The sequence below is a fragment of the Martes martes genome (assembly GCF_963455335.1).
Source record: "Martes martes genome assembly, chromosome: 7".
Lineage (NCBI taxonomy): Eukaryota > Metazoa > Chordata > Mammalia > Carnivora > Mustelidae > Martes > Martes martes.
Genome location: NC_137894.1, coordinates 40,267,274 through 40,291,781, shown reverse-complemented (window position 1 = coordinate 40,291,781; position 24,508 = coordinate 40,267,274). Strand labels below are relative to the sequence as shown.

The window sequence follows — 24,508 nt, the reverse complement described above, 5'->3', positions numbered from 1 at the left end:
AGGGATGGTGAGACGGTTCAGCGGGTATAGCAGAGGAAGCCTTTACTCACCGCGTAGCTGGGAGGACAAAGCGTTAGCAACCAGATGGACCCCGAATGCCTGAATTATATGTAGCTTTATTTTCTAGAAATGGTGAGATGTAGGTAAATTCTTCTGCCAGTATCTACCTGGCTCTCCCTTCTCTCTGTCAGGTCTTTGCTTCTCAGCAAGGCATTTTCTGGACATCCTGTTTCCACGCACCCACACCAGCCAGACTCCCCACCCTGTGCTCTTGCTGTATCTTCCTCCAAAGCTCTTACCATCGTCTGACATACTCGGTATTTTCTTGCTGGCTTATCTCCTCTACCCACCCCCACCTCACCATGGAATTAAAATCCCATAAAGGTGTAAATTTTGGTCTGTTTCATGCCCTGCCACGGCCCAGCCGTGCAGAGATGGTACTAAATCACTACTATGGTTACAGTCTGTCTATCATTACTACCGTACTTACTCTCCTGCCAATCCCACTTCTAACTTCTCCAGCACTCTGTTTTCTGTTCCAGAAAATGAGAAGATTGAGCTCAGGTGCCTCCAAGGGCCTTTCCACTGACAGGCTCCTTGGTTGTGGGTTCTTCCTACGAAAACAAATCCCCTGAGGGTTTCTATTCCTGTCCACTTGGGGGCAGCAAAGGCTAGCGGATCCTGGGAGCTGGCCCAGTGGTGCTGGACATTGGCACTCCCCTTCCTCATCTCAAAGAGGAGTCGGGTCTTTTTATCTGTGTCCCAAACTAGTTCCAGAAAGAATTAAGTCACAAGTTGAAAATTAAACGAAGCGTGGCAATTAGGGATAAAAACAGACCCGAAACTATCTATTTAAAGCAATCAGACACTCTGGAGATAAGCTCATTACAATAACTGAGCCTTGAATTTAGTTCCAACTTTCTACACATCTGGGCAGGGCAGCAATTAGGGTGAGGGAAATCGGGCACCCTCTTCAAATGCTAAATATAGAAGGGGGAGCAGTCAAAATCCTGTCATCAAGACAAATATGTTAGTGCAGTATTTCTAAAAATCTATATTCACAATGACAAAAAAAAATCTGCAATGAACAAGACGTCAAAAATTTAAAATTACATGCAGCTTGTACTTAGGAGCACAGTTTTCCATTTGGCCTCAGTTTCATGATGGCTCTGCATGATATGATTGAATCTGGTCTTTAAGTTTTGAAATTTTGTTCATCGTGCATTTTTTTGGTATTAATTTTGATCTTAAAAATACCGTGTTAACGCATGATCTTAATTACAGAGTTTGGGGCATCCCTTTTAATTTTCCAAGACAAGTGCGTCACTTTGCCTCACCCTAGTCCCAAGCCTGGTGGGTCCCTCTCACTAGGGAACCTCAGAATCACGCAAGAGGTTCCCCTGGACAACAACACTTTGCCAGGCACGTGCCTTGAACGTCCTGGTGAGAACCTGACAGACTTGCAACACACAGCCCCGCCCCTTGGCTGCCCCCCTGTAGCTCTTCCCCAGAGTATGGCACCAGCCTCCCCATCCTTCTCAACACAGTACTCCCAGAAGCAACATCTGCTGATCAGAACCGGCAGGTAGGACAAAACCTTATCAAGACCTGAAAAATCATCTCGAACAGGGACAACTGACACAAGATTGTAGGGATGAGACACAGGAAAGTTCCTGGTCCAAATCCCGTTATAGGCTGACAGACAAAGGTACAGAGTTTGGACAGAGCAATCCGTTGAAAGAGCCAGGAACTCGAGACCACGGCTGTCAGATAGAACTTTCTGCGGTAATAGGAACGTTCTGTATTTGCAAGGACAAGACCGTAACCACTAACCACGTGTGGGTCTTGAGCACTTGAAATGTGGCTAGTGCAACCGAGGAACAGATTTCTTAAATTTATTTAATTCTGATTCTATTTAAATTTAAGTGGGCTACGGGCTACTGTATTACAGTGCGGTTCTAGATCAGCGATTCGCAAATTTAACCTGCAGTAGAATCATCAGCAGGACTTGTTAAAGCTGATTGCTGATCTCATCTGAGTTCCTGAGTCAGGAAGCCTGGCACGGAGCTGTCAGCTTACATTTCTAATAAGCCTCCAGGTAATGCTGATTCTTCCAGTCTGGGGATACTCTGGCAACCACCGAGCTAAACAGTATTCTGCTTCCAAACTATTGTTAGATATTGAACAAATCATCTTAAGTGTAGGTGTTGACTTTCTTGAAGCAAAATGGCAGCCTAGACTTTGATATGGATATGGATTCAAATCCCTGCTCCTCTGTTAATGAGCTATATGAGCTTTGTTTCATTTCCAGCTTCTATATACAGTTGACCCTTGAACAATGCAGGGGATTAGGGACACCAACAACCCTCCCCCACTTCCCCTACATAGTCAAAAGTCTGCGTTTAACATTTGACTTCCCCAACACTTAACTATTAATAGCCTGCTGTTGACCAGAAGCCTTACTGATAACAGAGTCAATTAACACCTATTTTGTAAATTATATGTATCATATACTGTATTCTTACAACAAAGTAAGCTAGAAAAAAGAAAATTTTATTAAGAAAACCATAAGAGAAAATACATTTACAGTACTGTATTTATAAAAAAAAAATCCACATGTAAGTGGGCCTGTGCAGTTCAAATCTGTGTTAGTCAAGAGTCAACTGTAATATTAGTTAACATTCAACTTCTCCCTTTCTGTTCCATCCACAAAATGGAAATAATAGTACACAGCAAACAGGATAATTACAAAGATTAAATGGGATAAGGTATATATGCCATTCAGTATAAGTTCAGATCACGTCCTGCTCAGAAGATGTATTAAGTGAGATTATATATGTGAACATGTAATTTGTAGCACAAGAAATACACATTTCATTCTGTCAAGATTACTCAGTGCCGGGGGTGCCTGGATGACTCAGTTGGTTAAGCTTCTGCCTTCAGCTCAGGTCATGATCCCAGGGTCTTGGGATCAAGGCCCGCATCTGGCTCCCTCCTCAGCAGGGAGACTGCTTCTCCCTCTCCTTCTGCCTGCCCCTCCCCCTGCTTGTGCTCTCTCTCTCTCTCTCTGTGTCAAATAAATGTATAGACTATTTAAAAAGAAAAAAAAAAAAAAGATTACCAGTGCTAGTGCACCAGTTTCCTACTGCTGCATATAATAAACTGCCCCAAAATGTAGCAATTTAAAACAACAAATACTTATTATCTCACAGTTTCTGTGGGTCAGACGTGTGGGCATGGCTTAGTTGGGTACCTCTGACTTAACATCTCTCTGGAGGGTGCAGTAAAGCTCCCAGGGCTGCAGTCTCATCTGAAGGCTCAACTGGACGGCTAAGGAATCCATTTTTCTTGTTTTGTTCTGTTGTCTGTAAGACATGTATATTTTGGGGCAGCCAGGTGGCTCAGTTGGTTGAGCATCCGACTCTTGATTTCGGCTCAGGTCATGATCTCAGGGTCATGGGATGGAGCCCTGTGCCAGGCTCCATGCTCTGTGGGGAGTCTGCTTCTCTCTCTCTCTCCCTCTGCCCCCCCCCCAACTCACTTGCTCTCTCTCTCTCTCTCAAATAATCTTTTAAAAAAAATAAAAATAAATAAAAATGGTTAAATTAGTAAAAACTCCATATATCTTTTTTAAAAGACTTATTTATTTGAGAGAGAGAGGGACTGGGGAAGGGGCAGAAGGAGAGAGAGTCCTAAGCAGACTCCCTGCTGAGTGCAGAGCCCATCACCGGGCTCAATCCCACGACCCTGAGATCATGACCTAAGCTGAAACCAAGAGTCATATGTTTAACCGACTGAGTCACCAGGCGCCCCTAGTTTAACCATTTAAGATTTATGTATTTTAGAGAGAGAGAGAGCACATGGAGGCGAAGGGCAGTGGGAGAGAAAGTCTTAAGCAGACTCCCCCTGAGCACAGAGCCCAACACAGGGCTCGATCCCACGACCCTGAGATCACAACCTGAGCCGAAACCAAGAGTTGGACATTTAACCAACTGCACAACCCAGGCATCCCTAACCATTTTTAAATGTATAGTTCTGTGTCATTAAGTACATTAAGTGCATTACGTACATTCACATTGTTTGCAACCATCACCACCATCAAAACTTTTCCTTTTTCTCTAGCTGAAACTCTGTACCCATTCGGTACTAGCTCCCCACCCCCCACTGGACCCCCAAGCTATTGGCAACTGTCATGCTACTCTGTTTCTATGAATTTGACTCTTCTATGTACCTCATACAAGTGGAATCATACAACATTTGTCTTTTTGTGACTTGTTTATTTCACTGAACAAAACATCCTCAAGATTCATCCATGCTTTAACATGTGTTGGAATTTCTTCTCTTGTTATGGCTGCATAGTATTCCATTGTACGTATATAAGTTTGCTTATTCATTGCTTCCTCCTTTTGGATCTGATCCCACCCATCACAGCCCTCTCAACACTGGCCCCTCAGTGGATGCTCCTCATCCCAGGCTGTCCTGTGGAAGACATGCTTGCTCCAGGGATGGGCCTAAGTAGCCTGAGGATCTGCCCAGAGCTTCCCCACATTCAGGGACTGTCCCCATTCTGGTCCTGTCCACTTAGCTCTCCATCCAGGCTCTACTGCTCTTCTGTGTCTCAGGCTGGGGATACCACTTTCATTTATGGGATACCATAAATGATCCAGCAGGTAATAGGATGCTTTGAGCCAAAACATGGACCACTCCCCCCCCCCATATACTTGCTGTTACACCACGAATATCTCCTCTCCCACATTCTATATATGACTACTTAATACCCAATATTGCATTAACTACTTCAACGTTTCAAAAATTATAACCTAGATGCCTCTTTTAAACAATCCTAATTTCCATTCTGCAGATGAGAAAACTGAGATTCAGAAAGGTTAAGAGAACAGCCTGAGGTCACACAGCTAGAGGAGGACAGTGACAGAACTCCATCTAGTTACCACTGAGTTTCCAGGATGTCGTGAGTGGTTTGTGGGTCTTTTCAGGCTGAGAGCCAGGTGGGATAAGCATGGTTTAAAGGGAATTGTTCTTCTGTTCTGCTCTGCAGTCACCCAGTGTAACTCATCTCCCAGGACACAGAACCGCAGTCTACTGCGGAGGACAGCCCAAGCACAGGGCTTGAAATGCCTGGGACTACTCAGTCCTGTGACACCAACTGGCCCCAACAATAGACCAGAGGTCTTCTGACCCAAGGGAAGCTACTGAGGTGTCTCTCGTAGGTGTTTGGAACTGGGACATTAAAGAGCAAAGGGGCTCTGATGGTGGAGCTGTAAGGTCCCGTAGAGACAGGGCTGCAGGTGGTGGCCTGGCGAGTGAGTTATGCCGGAAGTAAGGATGTATCTTTAGAGGTAGGATAGTGGTGTACCGGTTAGATGCCCGGACTGTGGAAGTAGGCTGCCTGGTGTGAATCCTGGATCCCATGTATTAGCTGCAGGATTTGGGGCAAGTTGCCCAACCTTTAGGTGGCCCATTTTTCTCATCTGCAAAACAGGGGAGCGAACAGTACTTGCTGCTACAATGAAATGAGTGAACACACACCGCAGCACAGGTGCACAGCACACCCTAGCAACTGCCAGCTGGCAGGAGCCCAGAGGTGAGGAGGCACCGCAGCCTTGGAGACCCCCAGACGGAGCAGCTCCCCGTGACCTTCCAGTTCCCAGTAGGTTGCCTCACACTCAAATACTTTCGAATTTAAAAATCGTACACTGTGTGGATTTGGAAATTTTACTTTTTTTATTGCAAATTTCTGGTGAAGGGAAGAACACGGAAGCTGATCGTCGTTTAGGCTTTGGTCCTAAGAGTCCACTGTGGCTCAGTGCCTTCCAGCCGCAGTGGAATCCCCCTCAGTGAATCCCCCGAGGGCCTTGGATGCCTACAGATGCCTGTGTTCCGCCTCCCAGAGGTTGCGGCTCGCCGGCTGAGGGGGCAGCCCGGGCATCAGTAGCTCTGCGAGCTCCCTGGGGCATTCCAGCACGTTGCCAGGCTGGAGAAGCCCTGCTGGAGCTCCTGACAGGAGGTGAGCAGCATCGGGAGCACCTGAGCAATCTCAGCGGACAGCCAGCCGTCACCTGCATACGTCAGCCCTCCACCTGAGGCCAGCTGGCCCCCGGCCCCCTCTCCCCAGGCGGCCCACGTGTGGACCCTTCCTCCTCTAGAGACCACGGAAGAGAGAGACGCTGGAGGTGGCGTAACGCTCGGCGCTGTGGCTTGTGCTTCAACAGGGAAAACGGTACCAGATGTGCTTACTCTGTCACAAAAAGAAATTCACTTTCTGATTGCAAAAGAGCATTCCCCTTTGTTTTTTCACTGTTAAGTGGAAATCATCTTCCTATATAAAGATGCAAAGATTTGTGACAAAATTAAGGAACTACGTGTTGGATGACAGATTCCTTATAGGATTTCTCAGGTCCAAATTTTAAAAGAATTTTTGTCCAGCCACTGAAGTTGTAAAATACTATTACTTTAGCAGCATATTTTATATGGGTAAACAGTAATAGCCAGTTACATGTTTCATTTATGATTTATCCTAAAAATAGAAAATACTTTAATTTTCCTGAGTCCTTGGCAAACAATAACAATTTTTAAAAAAATTTTTTAAAGAATTGTTTTCTTTTTCCTGGGCACCCTCACAGTTTAGAACAGTGTGTGTCTCACCATTGGTTTGTACGAACACATGTGAACAATTTCACTGGCGCCAATTTTCAATGACTAATCAAATATGGCGATTGAAAAGAAAACACCCATCATCTACAAAGCTGCTCAAAATGAAAGTTTCTTGACAGTGTTATAAATGCAATATCAATTTGATTCTCTGTCCATACAAAAGTATGAATTTCTATTTCATTAATAATACTGAATGACTAATGTCTTAATAGTGATAAAATTTTTAGAACATTTAAAAATTACATAGGATCCCATTTTTACATCATAATTCTGATGTATTATCATGCCTTCTATTTTGTCCGTAAAACTTTTAGAGGATACAGTGCATTGACGTGGTAAAACCAAGGCACAGGATACAGTTACAAGAAGTATATATAAACCTTAGTTAGCACTTTGTGCCAATTTTGGAAACATTTAGAGGAGATCATAAAGCCTGAAAAATTCTCACATCCTATTATGATTAACAATTAATTGTGCAATAAACAGACTATTAACCACCATTCCATTACTAAATATATGGCTATCACTATACAGGCTGTAGATAATTGAAAAAAGTTTTCAATACTAAAACCTGGTATAAGTAGGTGGTCGATGTGGATATTGTGCCTTGTATTAGCTAGATAATTGTCTTAAGTTTCCATTTTAATTTGCAATGTATATGGCAGTTATCAATCTTTAAGCTATTTTCATTACATAAATGGTGGTGGGGGTGGGGGGTGGTTCTCCAAAAGTTAAATCCCTTCTCCCTACAAAAGACAGAAGATTTACAAGAAGGAAACCATGTAAGAAATGCACAGATAACATTAATAAAATCCAAATATGGACTAAAGGGTTGAATTCTAATCTACCAGGACATTCTCTTAATTTAGGGTGAGGAGCTAACATTCCTGTGACAATTCATTAGTTTCTTAATTAAAAAAAAATCACCATGACATTTTTCAAAATAGTAAAGTCTTGGCTAGAGCGTCAAGCATTGAAGGAAAGTCGTTAAGTCTTTTCATTCATAAAATGAAGGGGGACAAAAGCCTTTCCAAATCTAGGGGCCGGGAGGATATTCCATTGAATTTAGAGAAATGGAATAGAGTGGCAAAAATTGTACTTAATACTTTTAAAGGAAGTGTTTTCGAGACTTAAGGTAAACATTTAGACCCATGAAAACACATTGCTTGGCACATGCACGCCATGAATAGAACACTCCTGAAGGCAGTGACCGCCTGGCCACGGCGGCACCTGGCTCTTGCCCCACCAGCAAAACCACTTCTGAGGTCCTTGTCCCGGCTCCCCTCACATGGGGGGCTCTGGCTTCTGCATCTGCTGGATTTGCTTCTGCAGCTGGTCCTTGTCCAACTTCATCTTGGCTTCAAGAACTTGCCTGAGGGATCCTATGCTTTCATAGATGGCTGTAAACCCTTTAAGAATAGGAAAATTTTGTAAGAGTTAATATTAAAAAACAATGTTGTGTCAAATTTTACAGCATATAGTGATAGCTCATTTGGGCAAAAATTATCAATAGATGCTAAGACTACTGGAGTAAAAGTTTGAGAGGGGACAGATAGTTACACAGTATATAGTATCTCCCTACAGATTGCTTTCTAATTACAGAGTGGGGAGGGAACTATTACAATGGAGAAATCTGGCAGGTACTGCTTTAACCAAGGGATCGAAGCTAACTTCACCAATACCAGGAGAAACCAACATCACGTACCCCTGATAAGGTTCTCTGATAAGTGAGGGACACCCTGCTTCTGTGGCATTTCTGTCAAAATGCACTACCTGAAACTAATTAAGAGGAAGCAAACAGGCCCAAACTGACATCCCACAAAATACTGGCCTGGATTCTTTTTTGGCCTGGATTCTTTAATGATGTAACATCACCGAGGAACAGATCCATATTAAAATACACTAAATAAAGAAATATGACAATTGTCTATGCTGTATGATTCTGGAATAGAACCTAGACCAGGGAAGGTCTGCTATAATGGAAACAACAGTGAAAGTTGAATATTGAAAAAATTTTCATCAATATTTCACTGGACTATAGTTATTTAAGAGAATGGCCCTGTCCTAAGGGTATATAGATTGAAATAATAAAGGAGCAAAAAGGCATCGTAACTTCTGCAACTTATTCCCAAATGACCTAGGGAAAAAAATTGTATTTACACACATACACACATGCACACACACCCACACACACACTCCCATCACCCAATGAGATAAAGAAAATTTCCAAAATGTTAACAATTGGTTAGTCTCTATGAAAGATGAATAGTTTTTGGACTATTCTTACAGTTTTTCTAAATTTGAAATAATTTCAAAATATAAATAAATAAATAAATAAATAAATAAATAAATAAAATTTCAAAGTAAAAAGCAAAACAAAAGAAAAAAATTCCCCACCCAAAAAGTATTTCATATTATTCTGTATTTCTATGGGTTTTTAAAATACATGTTTAAAAGGTCTCATCTTCATTAGTAAATTTAGAATTTTCTCTCAGGGGCACCTGGGTAGCTCAGTTGGTTGGTTGAGGGTCCAACTCTAGATTTCAGCTCAGGTCATGATCTCAGGGTCTTGGGCTCAAGCCCTGTGTCGGGCTCCATGCTCAGCACTGAGTCTCTCCCTCAGCCCCTCCCACTCATGGTCTCATGCTCTCTCTCTCTCTCCAAAAATAAATAAATCTTTAGGAGGAAAGGAAGAATTTTCTCTCAGAAAATATTCTCTATTGACAATTCATGTCATATAAGGAATAAATATTACTTATTAAAAATAACATTCTTATTGAATAGAAAGATACAACATGTAAAAGAGTAGGTGAAAAATCAGCATGTATGACATGAGCTTTTACTTGAAAAAGCACATATATGTATAAAATGACATATATAAACATGACCCCTGGGTGAGATAAGTTATGAGGGTTTCAAAAAATATTTTGTGCTTTCTTATTTTCTATTAAGAAAACAAGAAATATATTGTTTTTGAAGTAGGAAAAAGTAAATCTTTTTATTTTTAAAAAGTTCATCTGCCCTTCTTATTAGGTGAATGTTAACCACCTCAATGGCATGTTGAATAGAAGGGAACAACCCCCCCCCCCACCAAGGAATGATGTGAAGTTAATCACTGATGAAATATTCACATACCATATTCTAATAGCCCCAAAGACAAAGAAAAAAATTCATTTTTATCTTCACAAGTTCTTCAACGAATAAATTGAGCTGTGACTTCTACTTATTTTTTTTTTTTAAGATTTTACTTATTCATGGGACGCCTGGGTGGCTCAGTTGGTTAAGCGGCTGCCTTCGGCTCAGGTCATGATCCCAGCATCCTGGGATCAAGTCCCACATCGGGCTCTTTGCTCCGCGGGGAGCCTGCTTCTCCCTCTGCCTCTGCCTACCACTCTGTCTGCCTGTGCTCGCTCTCTCTCTCTCTCTAACAAATAAATAAATAAATAAATAAATAAAGATTTTACTTATTCATTTGTCAGAGAGAGAGGGTGTGCAAGCAGGGGGAGCAGCAGGCTCCCCACTGTGCAGGGATTCTGATGCAGGGCTTGATCCCAGGACGCTGAGATTATGACCTGAGTGGAAGGTAGATGTTTAACCGACTGAGCCACCCAGGTACCTCTGTGACTTCTACTTAAAATAAAATAATAAACTTTTGGTAGTGACAACAAAACTATTCTTGGGATAATGAACTACGTTTATTTCCATGTGGGCCAAAGTAGATTCTGCAGAAGAAAATTATGGAATCTTAGAACTGGAAGGAGCTAGGAGATAACGCAGCGCCCCTCGTCACACTGTAAGACTATCTTGTCTTTCCCAACCATAACCAACCAGCTTCCACTTGAACACGTTCAGTCACAAAGAGCTCTCAGGCTCACAAGGCCACCAGTGCCTTTTTAGGACCCATTACCTGAGGATACTCCTGCCTCATGCTGAGTTAGAACATGTCTTCAAGTAACTTCCACGTACTGGTTCCAGGACTATATTCCTAAGCTCACAGTGTAAGTCAGTCTAACCAGTCCTTTATATGCAACAGTACTAGAGACCTGGAAATCAGCTTTACAACTTTCTTCTAAACAAATGTGAATGAATGGGCCCTGTTGACTTTGGAGAGGAGGAAAATCATTCGCTGCCATGGTAGCATACTGCCCACATTAAGCCTTCAAAAGCCACGTCAAGATAGAGGTTCATTTCTGAGACATAATGATTGTGGCGATGAACAGAAACGAACCTGCAGATGGCACGAAAGAAAGTGCACATCAGCTGCAAACTGAGCAATGTTCATTTGTGTGCCCGTCCCTCGTGGTGGCTTTCTATGTATTTAGAGCTGAAACAACGCTTTAATTCAATACAGCACAGCTACTTAGAAAATCACCTAAGGACATTTTGATGAGGGAGCCGGAGGCTGGCTGAGGACAAAGCAAAAGCTGGCACCTTGCACCCCCTCTCCATCCGCTCCCCTCGGTGATGTGTGTGGCATTCCTCAGGCACCCCTGACTGCCAAAACAAATAGTTAACTCACAATCCTGCAAGACAGGAGTCTCCCTTGGTTTACAAATGTCCTAGAGATCTATGAACAAAGAAGTTACATTATCAATAGCACAATTTCCAGAGGCAAATGACTCAGTTCCTCAAGCCTTAATGTCACCCTCCCCTCCATAAACAAAACTGAAGGAGGCTGGGGTAGAAGGAAATGTAAGTGAAGATAAGTTTCTCACTAACAAAGACAGCTTGATAGCAGGATTGTGACATTTCACCAGGAATCTCCCAACCATCTTGATGTTAATGGCTCGCCAAAAGACAGCATTGATCAAGCCTCCGGTATCCCTGCACCTCGGAGGCCTCCTTTAACATATGAAAGCTCCGTTCAAACCTCCATTTCCCTCACCTTCCCCCAACCGCAGGGTACATAACCTGCCATCCCTCACAACCCAGGGCAGCAGCAGCTCTTCCTGCCCACGGGTCCTGTCCCCGTGCTTTAATAAACCACCATTTTGCACCAAAGATGTCTCAAGAATTCTTTCTTGGTCATCGGCTCCGGACCTCAGCCCACCGAACCTCACCCAGGTTCTAGAACTTCATCAATTTCACTGTGATTACTGTTAGCTGGGATCACAGGGAGTTGAGGGGGACGCTCATTACCTGGTTTTCAGATTCCACTGAAAATAACCCATGAGCAGGAGTCCAAGATGGTAGAGGAGTAAGAGACCATAGTTTCGTCTGGTCCTAGGAATTCAGCTAGATAGCTATCAAAACATTCTGAACACCTGTGAACTCAACCAGAGAGCTAAGAAAAGAATACCTGCAACTCTACAAATAGAAAAGGGACCACTTTCTGCAAGGTAGGAGGTGCAGAGAAATGAATCCAAGGCAATATGTGGGAAGATAACTGCGGGGGTTGGGAGCCTCTGTCAGCCAACTACCGGCAAGTGATATAGCAGTGGAGCACAAAATAGGAACTTTTAGAAGTCTGCTCCGGAGAGGGACATCCCTGCCTGAAAAGCACTCAGAAGGGGAAGTGGGATGGGATCCTAGGTGTGGCACTGTGGTCTCAGGATCCCCCGGGGTCACAGAAGACCAGGAGAGCCCGAGAGTGGCAGAGCTCCCAGGCATCAGAGCAGGGAAGCTGGCTGGAATCAGGAAGCCCAGGAATGGGCTCCCAGCTCAGGGTTGCCATAAACCATGAACCGTGGCATAGTTGGGCAACCGCTCTCCAAGCACAGGCTCAGGAAGCAGCAAATAGAGGTGAGACCCGTCTTCCTTCACTGGGAGAAGCAGTGCGGGTGCATCCCACAAGAGTTTGCAGGGCTTGGAGACTGGAAATGGGGTCATGTGCCTGAGACAGAAACGCTCAGTCACAGGCTGGGTAAGCACAAAGAGCAGATGGAGACCAGTGAGAGGGGAGTGACTGACTGCTTTTCCCTGAGGGCCCACTGAGGAGTGGGGCCCTGAGCTTCTGGTTACAGGGCGGGAGATTGGGAGGCCGCCATTTTCATTCTCATCCTCTAAAGGATGAAAGCCTTCAGGAAACAAAAGCCATAGAGAGTAAACAGGAGCAGATTACTTAGCCTGGCCCCCTGGCAAGGGTGGTACAAAGACACCTGAGAATCAGCACAACAGGCCCCTCCCCCAGAAGTTCAGCAGGAACATCTGGGTAAAACCAAGTTTACATATCATAGAGAATTGCAAAACTCCAGTGCTAGGAGAATATAGCATAGAGAATTCATTATTTTTTCACGATTCTTTAGTCTCTCAATATTAATTTTTTTCTCTTTTTCAATTAATTTCTTATTTTTTAAAGGATTTTATTTATTTGTTTGTCAGAGAGAGCAAGCACAAATGGGGAAGGGGTGGCGGCAGGCAGAGGGAGAAGCAGGCTCCATGCTGAGCAAGGAGGCCAATGTGGAACTCAATCCCAGGACTCTGGAATCACAACCTGAATCGAAGGCAGACACTAACCAACTGAGCCACCTAGGCACTCCCTACCAATTTCTTATTTCATCAACTCATTTTTTAAAATCTTTTTTATTTTCATTTTTACAGTTATATTTTATCCTTTCATTGTATTTAATTTTTATTTTTGTTTGTATATATATACATATATATATATATTTTTTTCTTTCTTTCTTTACAATTTTGGGATGCAGTTTCTTCTAACAGACAGACCAAAATATACCCAGAATCTAGTGTATGGCTCTGTTCTCTTCACTGACTGATCATATTCTCTCTCTCTTTCTTTCTTTCTTTTTTTTTTTTGTTGTTAAAGTCTTTCTGCATTTTCATCTTTACAATTACATTCTTCCTTTAAATGTATTTAATCTTATTTTTGTAAGTATATAAGTTCTTCTTTCTTTACAAGTTTGGGATGTAGTTTCTTCTAATAAACCAACCAAAATACACTCAGGATATCGTATAGGGCTCTGTTCTGTTCACCTGTCTGATTATATCCTTTTAAAAAATTTTCTTCTTTTCAGTTTTGGGTCTCTTCTCATTTGTTTAGTGTATATTTCTCTAGGGTTGTTGTTGCCATTTTAGTATTTTTTTTCTTATGTTCATCTGTTCATCTCTGCACAGAACAACAAGATGGAAACACTCATCTCAAAAAAGAGAACAAGAGGCAGTACTGACTGCCAGGGATCTAATTATTATGGATATAAGTAAGATGTCAGAAATAGAGTTCAGAATAACTATTATAAAGATACTAGTTTAAAAAAAGCAAAGAAGACACTAGAGAATCCCTTTCTGAACAAATAAAAGAACTAAAATATAAAAAATAGAAATAAAAAAGGCAATCCTTATACCAGACAAATTAGATTTTTTTTTTCCTAAAGATCTTATTTATTTATTTATTTGTCAGAGAGAGAGAGAGAGAAAGACAGAGAGAGCACAAGCAGGGGGAGAGGCAGGCAGAAGAAGCAGGCTCTCCACTGAGCAATAAGCCCAACGCAGGACTCAATGCCAGGACCCTGAGATCATGACCTGAGCTGAAGCCAGCCACGTAACCAACTGAGCCACCCAGGCGTCCCCAGACAAATTAGATTTTGAACTGAAGACTGTAATAAAAGATGAGGGGAGACACTATGTCATAATTTAAGCGTCTATCCAACAACAAGATCTAATAATTGTAAATATTTATGCCCCTAACATGGGGGCAGCCAGTTACATAAACCAATTAATAACAAAATTAAAGATACACATAGATAATAATACAGTAATAGTAGGGGACTTTAACACCCCATTCACTGCAATGAACAAATCATCGAAGCAGACGAGCAACAGGGAAACAACAGAATAACACACTGGACCAGATGGACTTCACAGATATATTCAGAGCATTCTACCGTAAAGCAACAGAATATACATTCTTCTCGAGTGCACATGAAACATTCTCCAGAATAGATCAGATCCTGGGTCACAAATGAGGTCTCAACTGGTACCAAAAGACTGGGATTATTCCCTGCATATTTTTGGACCACAGTGCTTTGAAACTGGAACTCAACCACAAGAGGAAAGTTGGAAAGAACTCAAATACATGGAGGCTAAAGAGCATCCTACTGAAGAATGAATGGGTCAACCAGGAAATTAAAGAAGAATTGAAAAAATTCATGGAAACAAATGAAAATGAAAACAACTGTTCAAAACCTTTGGGATGCAGCAAAGGTGGTTGTAAGAGGGAAGTATATGGCAATATAAGCCTTTCTCAAGAAACAAGAAAGATCTCAAATACACAAGTTAATCTTACACCTAAAAGAGCTGGAGAAAGAACAGTAAATAAAACCTAAACCCAGCAGGAGAAAAGAATTAATAAAGATTAGAGCAGAAATCAATGAAATAGAAACCAAAAAAAGAGTAGAACAGATCAATGAAATGAGGGGCTGGTTCTTTGAAAGAATAAGATTGATAACCCCCTGTTAGACTTACTAAAAAGAAAAGAGGGGACGCCTGGGTGGCTCAGTTGGTTAAGCGGCTGCCTTCGGCTCAGGTCATGATCCCAGCGTCCTGGGATCGAGTCCCACATCGGGCTCCTTGCTCTGCAGGGAGCCTGCTTCTCCCTCTGCCACTCTGTCTGCCTGTGCTCACTCTCTCTCTCTCTCTGACAAATAAATAAATAAAAAATCTTTAAAAAAAAAAAAAATAAAAAAAAATAAAAAGAAAAGAGACAAGACCCAAGTAAATAAAATCATGAATGAAAGAGGAGAGATCACAACCAACACTGAAGAAATACAATTATAAGAACATATTATGAGCAACTATATGCCAACAAATTAGACAATCTGGAAGAAATGGATGTATTCCTAGAGACATATAAACAACCAAAAGTGAACAGGAAGAAATAGAAAACCTGAACAGACCCATAACCAGCAAGGAAATTGAAGCTATAATCAAAAATCTCCCAACAAACAACAGCCCAGGGCCAGATGGCTGCCCAAGGGAATTCTACTAAACATTTAAAGAAGAATTAATACCTATTGTTCTGAAGCTGTTTGAAAACATAGAAATGGAAGGAAAACTTCCAAACTCTTTCTATGAGGCCAGCATTATTACCTTGATCCCAAAACCAAAGACAGCACCAAAAAGAAGAATTACAGATCAATATCTCTGAGGAATACTGATGCAAAAATTCTCACCAAGATACTAGCCAATAGGATCCAACAGTACATTAAAAGGATTATTCACCACAACCAAGTGGGATTTATTCCTGGGCTGCAAGGGTCGTTCAACATCCCCAAATCAATCAATGTGATACACAATATCAATAAAAGAAAGAAATGAAAAGAAAGAAATGAAAAAGAAGGAAAGAAAAAAAGAAATGATCCTCTTAATAGATGTAGAAAAAGCATTTGACAAAGTACAGCATTCTTTCTTGATTAAAATTCTCCACAGTGCAGGGATAGAGGAAACTTATTTCAATATCATAAAAGCCATATAAAAAAAGCCTACAGTGAATATCACTCTCAATGAAGAAAATACTGAGAGGTTTTCCCCTAAGGTCAGAAACACAGCAGGGATATTCACTATCACCACTGTTGTTCAACACAGTATTAGAAGTCCTAGCCTCAGCAATCAGACAACAGAAAAGATAAATGGCATCTGAATCAGCAAAGAAGTCCAACTCTCACTCTTGGCAGATGATGTGATACTATATGTGGAAAACTCAAAAGACTCCATCCCAAAATTGCTAGAACTCATACAGGAATTCAGCAAAGTGGTAGGATATAAAATCAATGCACAGAAATCAGTTGCATTTCTATACACTAACAATGAGACAGAAGAAAGAGAAATTAAGGAGTAGATCCCATTTACAATTGCACCCAAACCCTAAGATATGTAGAAATAAACCTAACCAAAGACTCAAAGGACCGGTACTCAGAAAATTATAGAGCACTCATGAAAGAAATTGAGAAAGACCATAAAGAAATGGAAAAATGTTCCATGCTCATGGATTGGAAGAACAAATATTGCTAAAATGTCTGTTACCCAGAGCAATCTATAGATTCGGTGCAATCCCTATCAAAATACCATCAATTTTTTTGAGCTGGAACAAATTATCCTAAAATTCATATGGAACCAGAAAAGACCCTGAATAGCCTAAGGAATGTTGAAAAAAACAATAAAACCAAAAACTCCCAAACTGGTGGCATCACCATTCCAGACTTCAAGCTCTATTACAAAGCCGTCATCATCAAGACAGTATGGTACTGGCACAAAAACAGACACATAGATCAATAGAACAGAATAAAGAGCCCAGAAATGGGCCCTCAACTCTATGGTCAACTAATCTTCAACAAAGCAGGAAAGAATACCCAATGGAAAAAAGAGTCTCTTCAATAAACGGTTTTGGAAAAACTGGACAACCACATGCAGAAGAATGAAGCTGGGCCATTTTCCTTACACCACATAAAAACAGACTAAAAATGGATGAAAGACCTCAATGTGAGACAGGAATCCAAGAAAATCCTCGAGGAGAACACAGGCAGTAACCTCTTTGACCTCAGCTGCAGCAACTTCTTCCTAGAAACATCGCCAAAGGCAAGGGAAGCAAGGGCAAAAATGAACTGTTGGGACTTCATCAAGATCAAAAGCTTTTACACAGCAAAGGAAACAGTCAACAAAACCAAAAGACAACCAACAGAATGGGAGAAGACATTTTCAAATGACTTATCAGATGAAGGGCTACTATACAAAAGCTATAAAGAATTTATCAAACTCAACACCCAAAGAACAATAATTTAATCAAGAAATGGGGAGAAGACACGAACAGACATTTCTGCAAAGAAGACATCCAAATGGCCAACAGACTCATGAAAAAGTGCTCCATATCACTCAGCATCAGGGAAATACAAATCAAAACCACAGTGAGATACCACCTCATACCAGTCAGAATGGCTCAAATTAACCAGTCAGGAAACAACAGGTATTGGTGAGAATGCGGAGAAAGGGGAACCCTCCTACACTGTTGGTGGGAATGCAAGCTGGTGCAGCTACTTTGGAAAACAGTATGGAGGTTCCTCAAAAAGTTGAAAATAGAGCTACCTATGACTCAGCAATCGCACTAATGGGTATTTACTCCAAAGATACAAATGTAGTGATCCGAAGGGGCACGTGTACCCCAATGTTTATAGCAGCAATGTCCACAATAGCCAAACTATGGAAAGAGCCCAAATGTCCACTGACAGATGAATGGATAAAGAAGATATATATATATATATATATATATATATATATATATATATATACACACACACATACAATAGAATACTGCTCAGCCATCAAAAAAATGAAATCTTGCCATTTTCAATGATATGGATGGAATTAGAGGGTATTATTCCAAGCAAAATAAGTCAATCAGAGAAAGACAATTATCATATGATCTCACTGATACGTGGATCTCACTGATATGATCTCACTCATCTCAAAACAGATGAACATGGGGAAAAAAAGAAAAAATAAAATAAGATGAAATCAGAGAGGGAGACCAACCATAAGAGATTCTTAATCATCGGAAACAAACAGGGTTGCTGGAGGGGGCAGGGGGGGGGGTTGGAGGATGGGGTAACTGGATGATGGACACTAAGGAGGACATGTGATGTAATAAGCACTGGATATTATAGAAAAATGATGAATCACTGACCTCTATCTCTAAAACTAATAATATATCATATGTTAACTAATTGAATCTAAATAAAAAACATTTTAAAAAAAGAATGAAGACTAACAATTTTTAAAAAGGAGAGAAAAGAAAAGAAAATAGCCTATGAGAGCCATCTGCTTTTTGGCCTACCAGCATCAACTTCTGCTTTCATTTCCTTCATGTCCTCATTCATCTGTAACTCCAGCTTGCTGATGCGCCCATGCACTTTCTCCTCTTCCTGTTTTGTTCTCTGCACTTCCATATTCTTCTTCTGACTTTCTTCTATTTTGTCAAGTCTGGCTGACATCTGGCTGAGCTTCTTCTCCATGTCTCTTTCGCTGGCTCCCTGAGATCCATGAGAAGAATTGCACCTGGTTATTCCAAAAGGAAAGTCTATCCTGTACCTGCATCAGTCATAGTATCATTTAACAATAATCTGCAGGGAAGAGGATCACAAAGGTGGCTTGTTGCTTGCTCAACCATCCACTCTCCTATTTCCTTAACAGATCCCTGATTTTCAGCTGGTTGTAAGCTCATCCAGAATTAAGACTACATTTTCTGCTGTCTCCTGAGTTTAGTTTGGCCATAAAGATGAAGTTCTGGCCAGTGAGATGTAAGTAGAAGGGTGTGTGGCAGCTTCTAGGAAAAGCTAAAAGGCAGCTGAGGCCTATCCTTGCCCCTTTTGGCTTCCTTCTGTTCCTGGAATTCAGACGTAATGGCTGGAGCACTAGTGGCGACACTGAACTATGAGAACAAGGGTCACTCTCTAGAATTGGCAGAGTTGAGCCAGAAGAATCATGAGTTGTCGAGGAATGATAAGCTACCACATCAGTCCTGCATTCCCTATCCCCAGATAGCTTTTATGTGAAAGAGAAATACGATGCTATCTTATTAAAGCTACTATTATCCTGGGGTTTACTGTTAGTTATTAACCAATCCACATGTAAAAATAAACAGTTATCCAAAGACCACAGAAACCCAAAAATGTAGTAGTATGAATCTAAGTAAATCAACCAGTAGATCTGATAATATATGGGAAAACACTTAAAGAAATATTTGAAATATTAAAAATTTTCTTTTCTTTCCAACATGCCTGGTTTTTATGGGAATCTGCATCTGTGGGTAAGCTTTGGAGGTCAAGACTATAAACAGAGCTTTAAGTGGACTACTGCATGACCTAGCCCTCTTGATTTTGTACAATGCAGTCTGCTTGGAGAGCAGCTCAGCCCTGAGAAACAGCAGAGTCAGACATGGAAATTGCTCCAGATGCTTCCGCTTCATCAAAGTCCAATAGGAGGAAGCAGTGCAAGAAAAGAGGAGGGAGAGGAAGATGGTCAGGCTAAATCACCAAACCAAAAAAATATTTGCTGCCAAATACCAGTTTCAGAGCTTATTGGTTTTGAATACTCTACAAGCAAGGATTTCCTGACGGTTTTTGAGCAGTTCTGCAAGCCTTCATTCTCTGGGAGAGTGGGGTAAAAATAGAAGGAAAATGGAGGGGGAAAAGGGTAGATTTTGTTGACACGCTGTCCATGACTCTGCATCCGGTGGTTATAGTGTGACAGAGGGGCTGAGCGGGAGAAACCTAGTTGACACTGTGTTTTCCAGATGATGAAATTCAACCAAAGTAGAATGAAGTTTGTAGTTAGTTTTACTTAGAAATGCAGATGGTCAATTTGGTTCATGAAGGTCTTGACTTAAATTCACCTTAGCTGAAAGTGCTGAAATTTTCTACTTTGCCTTTATTAACCAAAACAAGCCCAAGTGCTCTCTTTATAACAAACATAGAAAAAGAAAGGACTCTAAGGCAAGAAACAACTGAGCAGCTTAGTGTGGTGCTAAATCAATCAATGCTAAGTTGGTAGGGATTATTCATGAACATTGCAGGTCTCTGCTGAATAACTTTACTATATTATGCCATATATCAATACCTACACTGTTTTCCTTAACGACCAAGGAAAGCTGATCAATTTTCTGTAAAAGTTCTTTCTCTATCCGTTCTTGTTCCTGTTGCAACCAATTCCGTGCTGATAAAATCTCATTACTGAGTTCCTCAATCGTACCTTTAAATCTAAAATAAGAAAATCAGCAAGTTAGACATAAAACAACCATAAAATTACAACACACAACTTCAGTCTCATTTCTCATAAGTATGTCAGCATGAACCTTGGCTCCCTCAGAATTACAAGCTTACCTTCCCTTTAGAACTTAGCACTAAATTGGGGGTAGGGGTGGGGGGCAGGGAAGGAGGATACAACAGACAAGCACCTGATAATACTTCCTACTGCTGAAGACCTGATGGGGAGGGTGTGAAGGTGTCAAAGTGACACACAGCCACGCCAGGTGCTCATCTCTGCCTTCCCAAGGTGCCTGGTGCTCTTGGCTCAGAAGACATACTTCCAGCCTCCTCTTTCCCTCCTTCTCCCTGTTCTCTCCCAGGACTAGAGCCTGACTGCCTTCCTCTAGAATGTTCTCCAAATTGCTCTTGCCCCATAGAGATATTTCTTTTTCTTTTTTTTTTTTTATAAAAGATTTTATTTATTTATTTGACAGATGGAGATCACAGGTAGGCAGAGAGGCAGGCAGAGAGAGAGGAGGAAGCAGGCTCCCTGCTGAGCAGAGAGCCCGATGCAGGGCTCGATCTCAGGACCCTGAGATCATGACCTGAGCCGAAGGCAGAGGCTTTAACCCACTGAGCCACCCAGGCGCCCCCCCATAGAGATATTTCCTAATTTAAACCAAAAAGCAAACTGAAAGGTAAAAAAAAAAACAAAAAACCACCACCCTCCATTCCTCTGGTCCTCATCCTTTCCAAATAATACTCCATGCTTGCTAACTTCCCTTCATTACTTTTGTATTCATTTTTTATGAAATGGAATAAAAGTAGGAAAGAACACATGACTTAAATAATAACAGTAATAATAAAATGGACACCGTGGTAGAAGACCCTAATTATCTGCTCTACCTGTTTTCCTCTTCTTTCCTATTAAGAAATCCTCAGATGTGTGGCTGACCAAAGACTATGTCCCCAGCCTCTCTTGCAGCTACATGCGGCCATGTGACCAGCTTTGGCAATGGGACACATGTAAGAGCAGCAGGTACAACTTCCAGGGCCATGCCACTATAAAAAAAGCTTCTGGGCCTTATCTGGGCAGAAAGCCAACCCCCAGTCCCATGCAACTGTGAAGCTCAGCTTGCAGCCCTGCCTGACCATGAAGACCGGCCAGAGAGCACCATGACTTTAATGAATTCATTATTCTGACAGTGTTCTGATGTGGTCTTTAGAGTGTCTCTATATAAGATCACACCATCTGTAAACGGGGATAATTTTACTTCTCTTTTTCTGATTTGGATGCCTTTTATTCCTTTTTCTTGCCTAAGTGCCCTGGCTAGGACCTCCAGTACTGTGTTCAACATGAGTGGGGAGAGTGAACACCCCCACCTTGTTCCTGATTTTAGAGAAGAAGCTTTCAGCTTTTCACTGCTGAGTAGATTATCTATAGGCTTGTCATATATGCCCTTTATTATGTCAAAATACATTCTTCCTATAACCAATTTGTTGGAAGTCTTTATCACGAAAAAGATATCAAATTTTGTCAAATGCCTTTTCCACATTATTGAGATAATCACGATTTTTTTTATCCTTCATTCTGTTAATGTGGTGTATCACATTTATTGATTTGCCTATATCAAACCATCCTTGCATCCCAGGGATAAATGCCACTTGATCATGGTGTAAAATCCTTTTAATTTGCTGTTGAATTTGGTTCATTAGCATTTTGTTGAGAATTTTTACATCTGTGTTCATCAGGGATATTGGCCTGTCCTTAGTAGCACGGTAATGCTGGATTTATAAAATGAGTTTAGAAGTGTTTCCTCCTCTTTAATTTTTTGGAAGTGTTTGAGAATGATTGGTATTAATTCTGCTTTAAATTTTGGTAGTATTCATCCTTGAAGCCTTCTGATCCTGGGCTTTTCTTTGTTGGGAAGTTTTGGACGTGATTCAATCTCCTTACTTGTTATTAGTCTGTTCAGATTTTCTTTTTCTTCTGATTCTGTCTTGATAGGTTTTATGTTTCCAGGAATTTATCCATTTCTTCTAGTTATCCAATTTGTTGGCATATGATTGTTAATGGTAGTCTCTTATGATCCTTTGTATTTCTGTGCTATCAGTTATAATGTCTCCTTTTTCATTTGTAATTTTATTTGAGTCTTCTTTTTTTTTCCCCCTTGGTTAGTCTGCCTAAAGATTTTTCAATGTGGTGTATCTTTTTTTTTTTTTTCTAAGATTTTATTTTTATTTATTTGACAGAGAGAGAGAGAGATCACAAGTAGGCAGAGAGGCAGGCAGGGGGGAGTGGAGAGCAGGTTCCCTGCTGAGCAGAAAGCCTGATGCAGGGCTCGATCCCAGGACCCTGAGATCATTACCTGAGCCAAAGGCAGAGGCTTATCCCACTAAGCCACCCAGGCACCCACAATGTGGTGTATCTTTAAAAAAAAAAAAAAAAAAATCCAACAGTTTAATTAATTTTTCCCATTGTTTTTCTTTTTTTCTTTTTTTTAAAAGATCTTATTTATTTATTTGACAGAGAGAGAGAGATCACAAGTAGGCCTGAGCCAAAGGCAGAGACTTAACCTACTGAGCCACCCAGGTACCCCATCCCATTGTTTTTCTATTGTTTTCTACGCTCTATTTCATTTATTTTGGCCTAATCTTTATTATTTCTTACCTCCTGCTATTTTTGTTCTTAGTTTGTTCTTTCTTTTCTAATTCCTTGAGGTATAAATTTAAGTTGTTTATTCAAGATCTTTCCTTTTTCTTAATGTAGGCATTTATTACTGCAAACTTTCCTCATAAAAGTGCTTTGGCTGCATCACATAATTATTTCAATTATTTCAAGATCTTCTGAATTTCCCTTGTGATTTTCTTTGAGCCATCTGTTGTTCAGAAATGTGTTGTTTGATTTCCACATATTTGTGAATTTTCCAATTTTCCTCCTATTATTGATTTCTAGTTTCATGCCATTGTAGTCAAAAAAGATACTTGATATGATTTTGATCTTCTTTAATTCATTTAAGACTTGTTTTGTCAGGGGCGCCTGGGTGACTCAGTCAGTTAAGCATCTGCCTTCAGCTCAAGTCATGATTCCAGGGTCCTGGGACCAAGGTCGGCATCGGGCTCCCTGCTCAGCAGGGAGCCTGCTTCTCCCTTTCCCTCTGCCTGCTGCTCAACCTGCTTGTGCTCTCTTTCTGTCAAATAAATAAATAAAATCTTAAAAAAAAAAAAAAGAAAAGACTGGTTTTGTGACCTAAAATATGATCTATCCTAGAGAGTATTCTATGTGCACTTAAGAGGAATTTGTATTCTGCTACTGTTGGATAGAAAGTTCTACATGTCTGTTAGGTTTCTAGTTGGACAGGGCTTCTGCTTCTGCTCTAAGGTCAGGAGGTGGGGGGAAACACTGGCTGGGCTCTGCAGTCAGATGGGCCTACTAGCTGGGCTCTGCATTTAAGCAGGGCTGCTAGGCTATGCTACATGATCAAACAGAGCCACTAACTGCACTGGGCAATGACCTCTGGTCGGCTGAGGTCTCGGACTGTGTTCCCTGGCTGGGCAGTGCTTCTATTTGGACTCCATGATTACGGGCTGCAGGCTGAGCTCTGCAACTGCACCTGATCCAGTGGGATCCCAAGCTATACCTCCCAGACAGATGTTGCTACTGGCTAGCCTCCAAGTTCAGTTGGCTTCATGATCAGACAGGGCCTCAGGCCATGCTCCACAACTAGGCAGGCTGCTGGGAGGTTACTGGCCAGGCTCCCTGGTCAGGTGGAGCCAACAGCAGCTGTGCCTCACGGTGGGTGGGGCTGGTAGCTGTGTTTTGCAATCAGGCAGTCACTGTCTGGGCTTCATGGTTAGGTAAGGCCCCAGTCTATGTTCTGTTTTGGGGAGGAATTATTGGCTGGGTTCCCTGCTTGAGCAAGGCTGCAGGTAATGCTCAACAAAATAAGTGGGAGTAGTTGGCTCCACTTGCTGGGTGAGGCTGTAGGCTGGGTTCCGCAGCTGGAAAGTACTGTAGGGTGGGCTCCAAGGCCACCTGGGGTCACAATGCAGGCTCCCTAATCATGCGGGGCCAGAGGTTACAACTTTTATTTTCAATGATCATATTTTCTAGAAGTTCTTTTTGTTTGTTTTCAATTCTGGATGAT

At 41.4% G+C, this 24,508-nt stretch overlaps 1 protein-coding gene across 1 annotated transcript in view; it reads right to left on the bottom strand.

Moving 5' to 3' along the window:
- Positions 1-5,720: 5,720 nt before the first annotated feature.
- Positions 5,721-24,508, bottom strand: part of FAM81A (family with sequence similarity 81 member A) — an 80,273-nt gene continuing 61,485 nt past the window's right edge. Inside the window, exons 7-9 of the mRNA XM_080807695.1 lie at positions 20,237-20,372; positions 18,452-18,647; positions 5,721-8,081 (exon numbers count right to left, since the gene is read on the bottom strand). Of these exons, the coding sequence (XP_080663821.1) occupies positions 7,957-8,081; positions 18,452-18,647; positions 20,237-20,372 (457 nt within the window). The 3' untranslated portion in view covers positions 5,721-7,956. The remainder of the gene's footprint in view (positions 8,082-18,451; positions 18,648-20,236; positions 20,373-24,508) is intronic.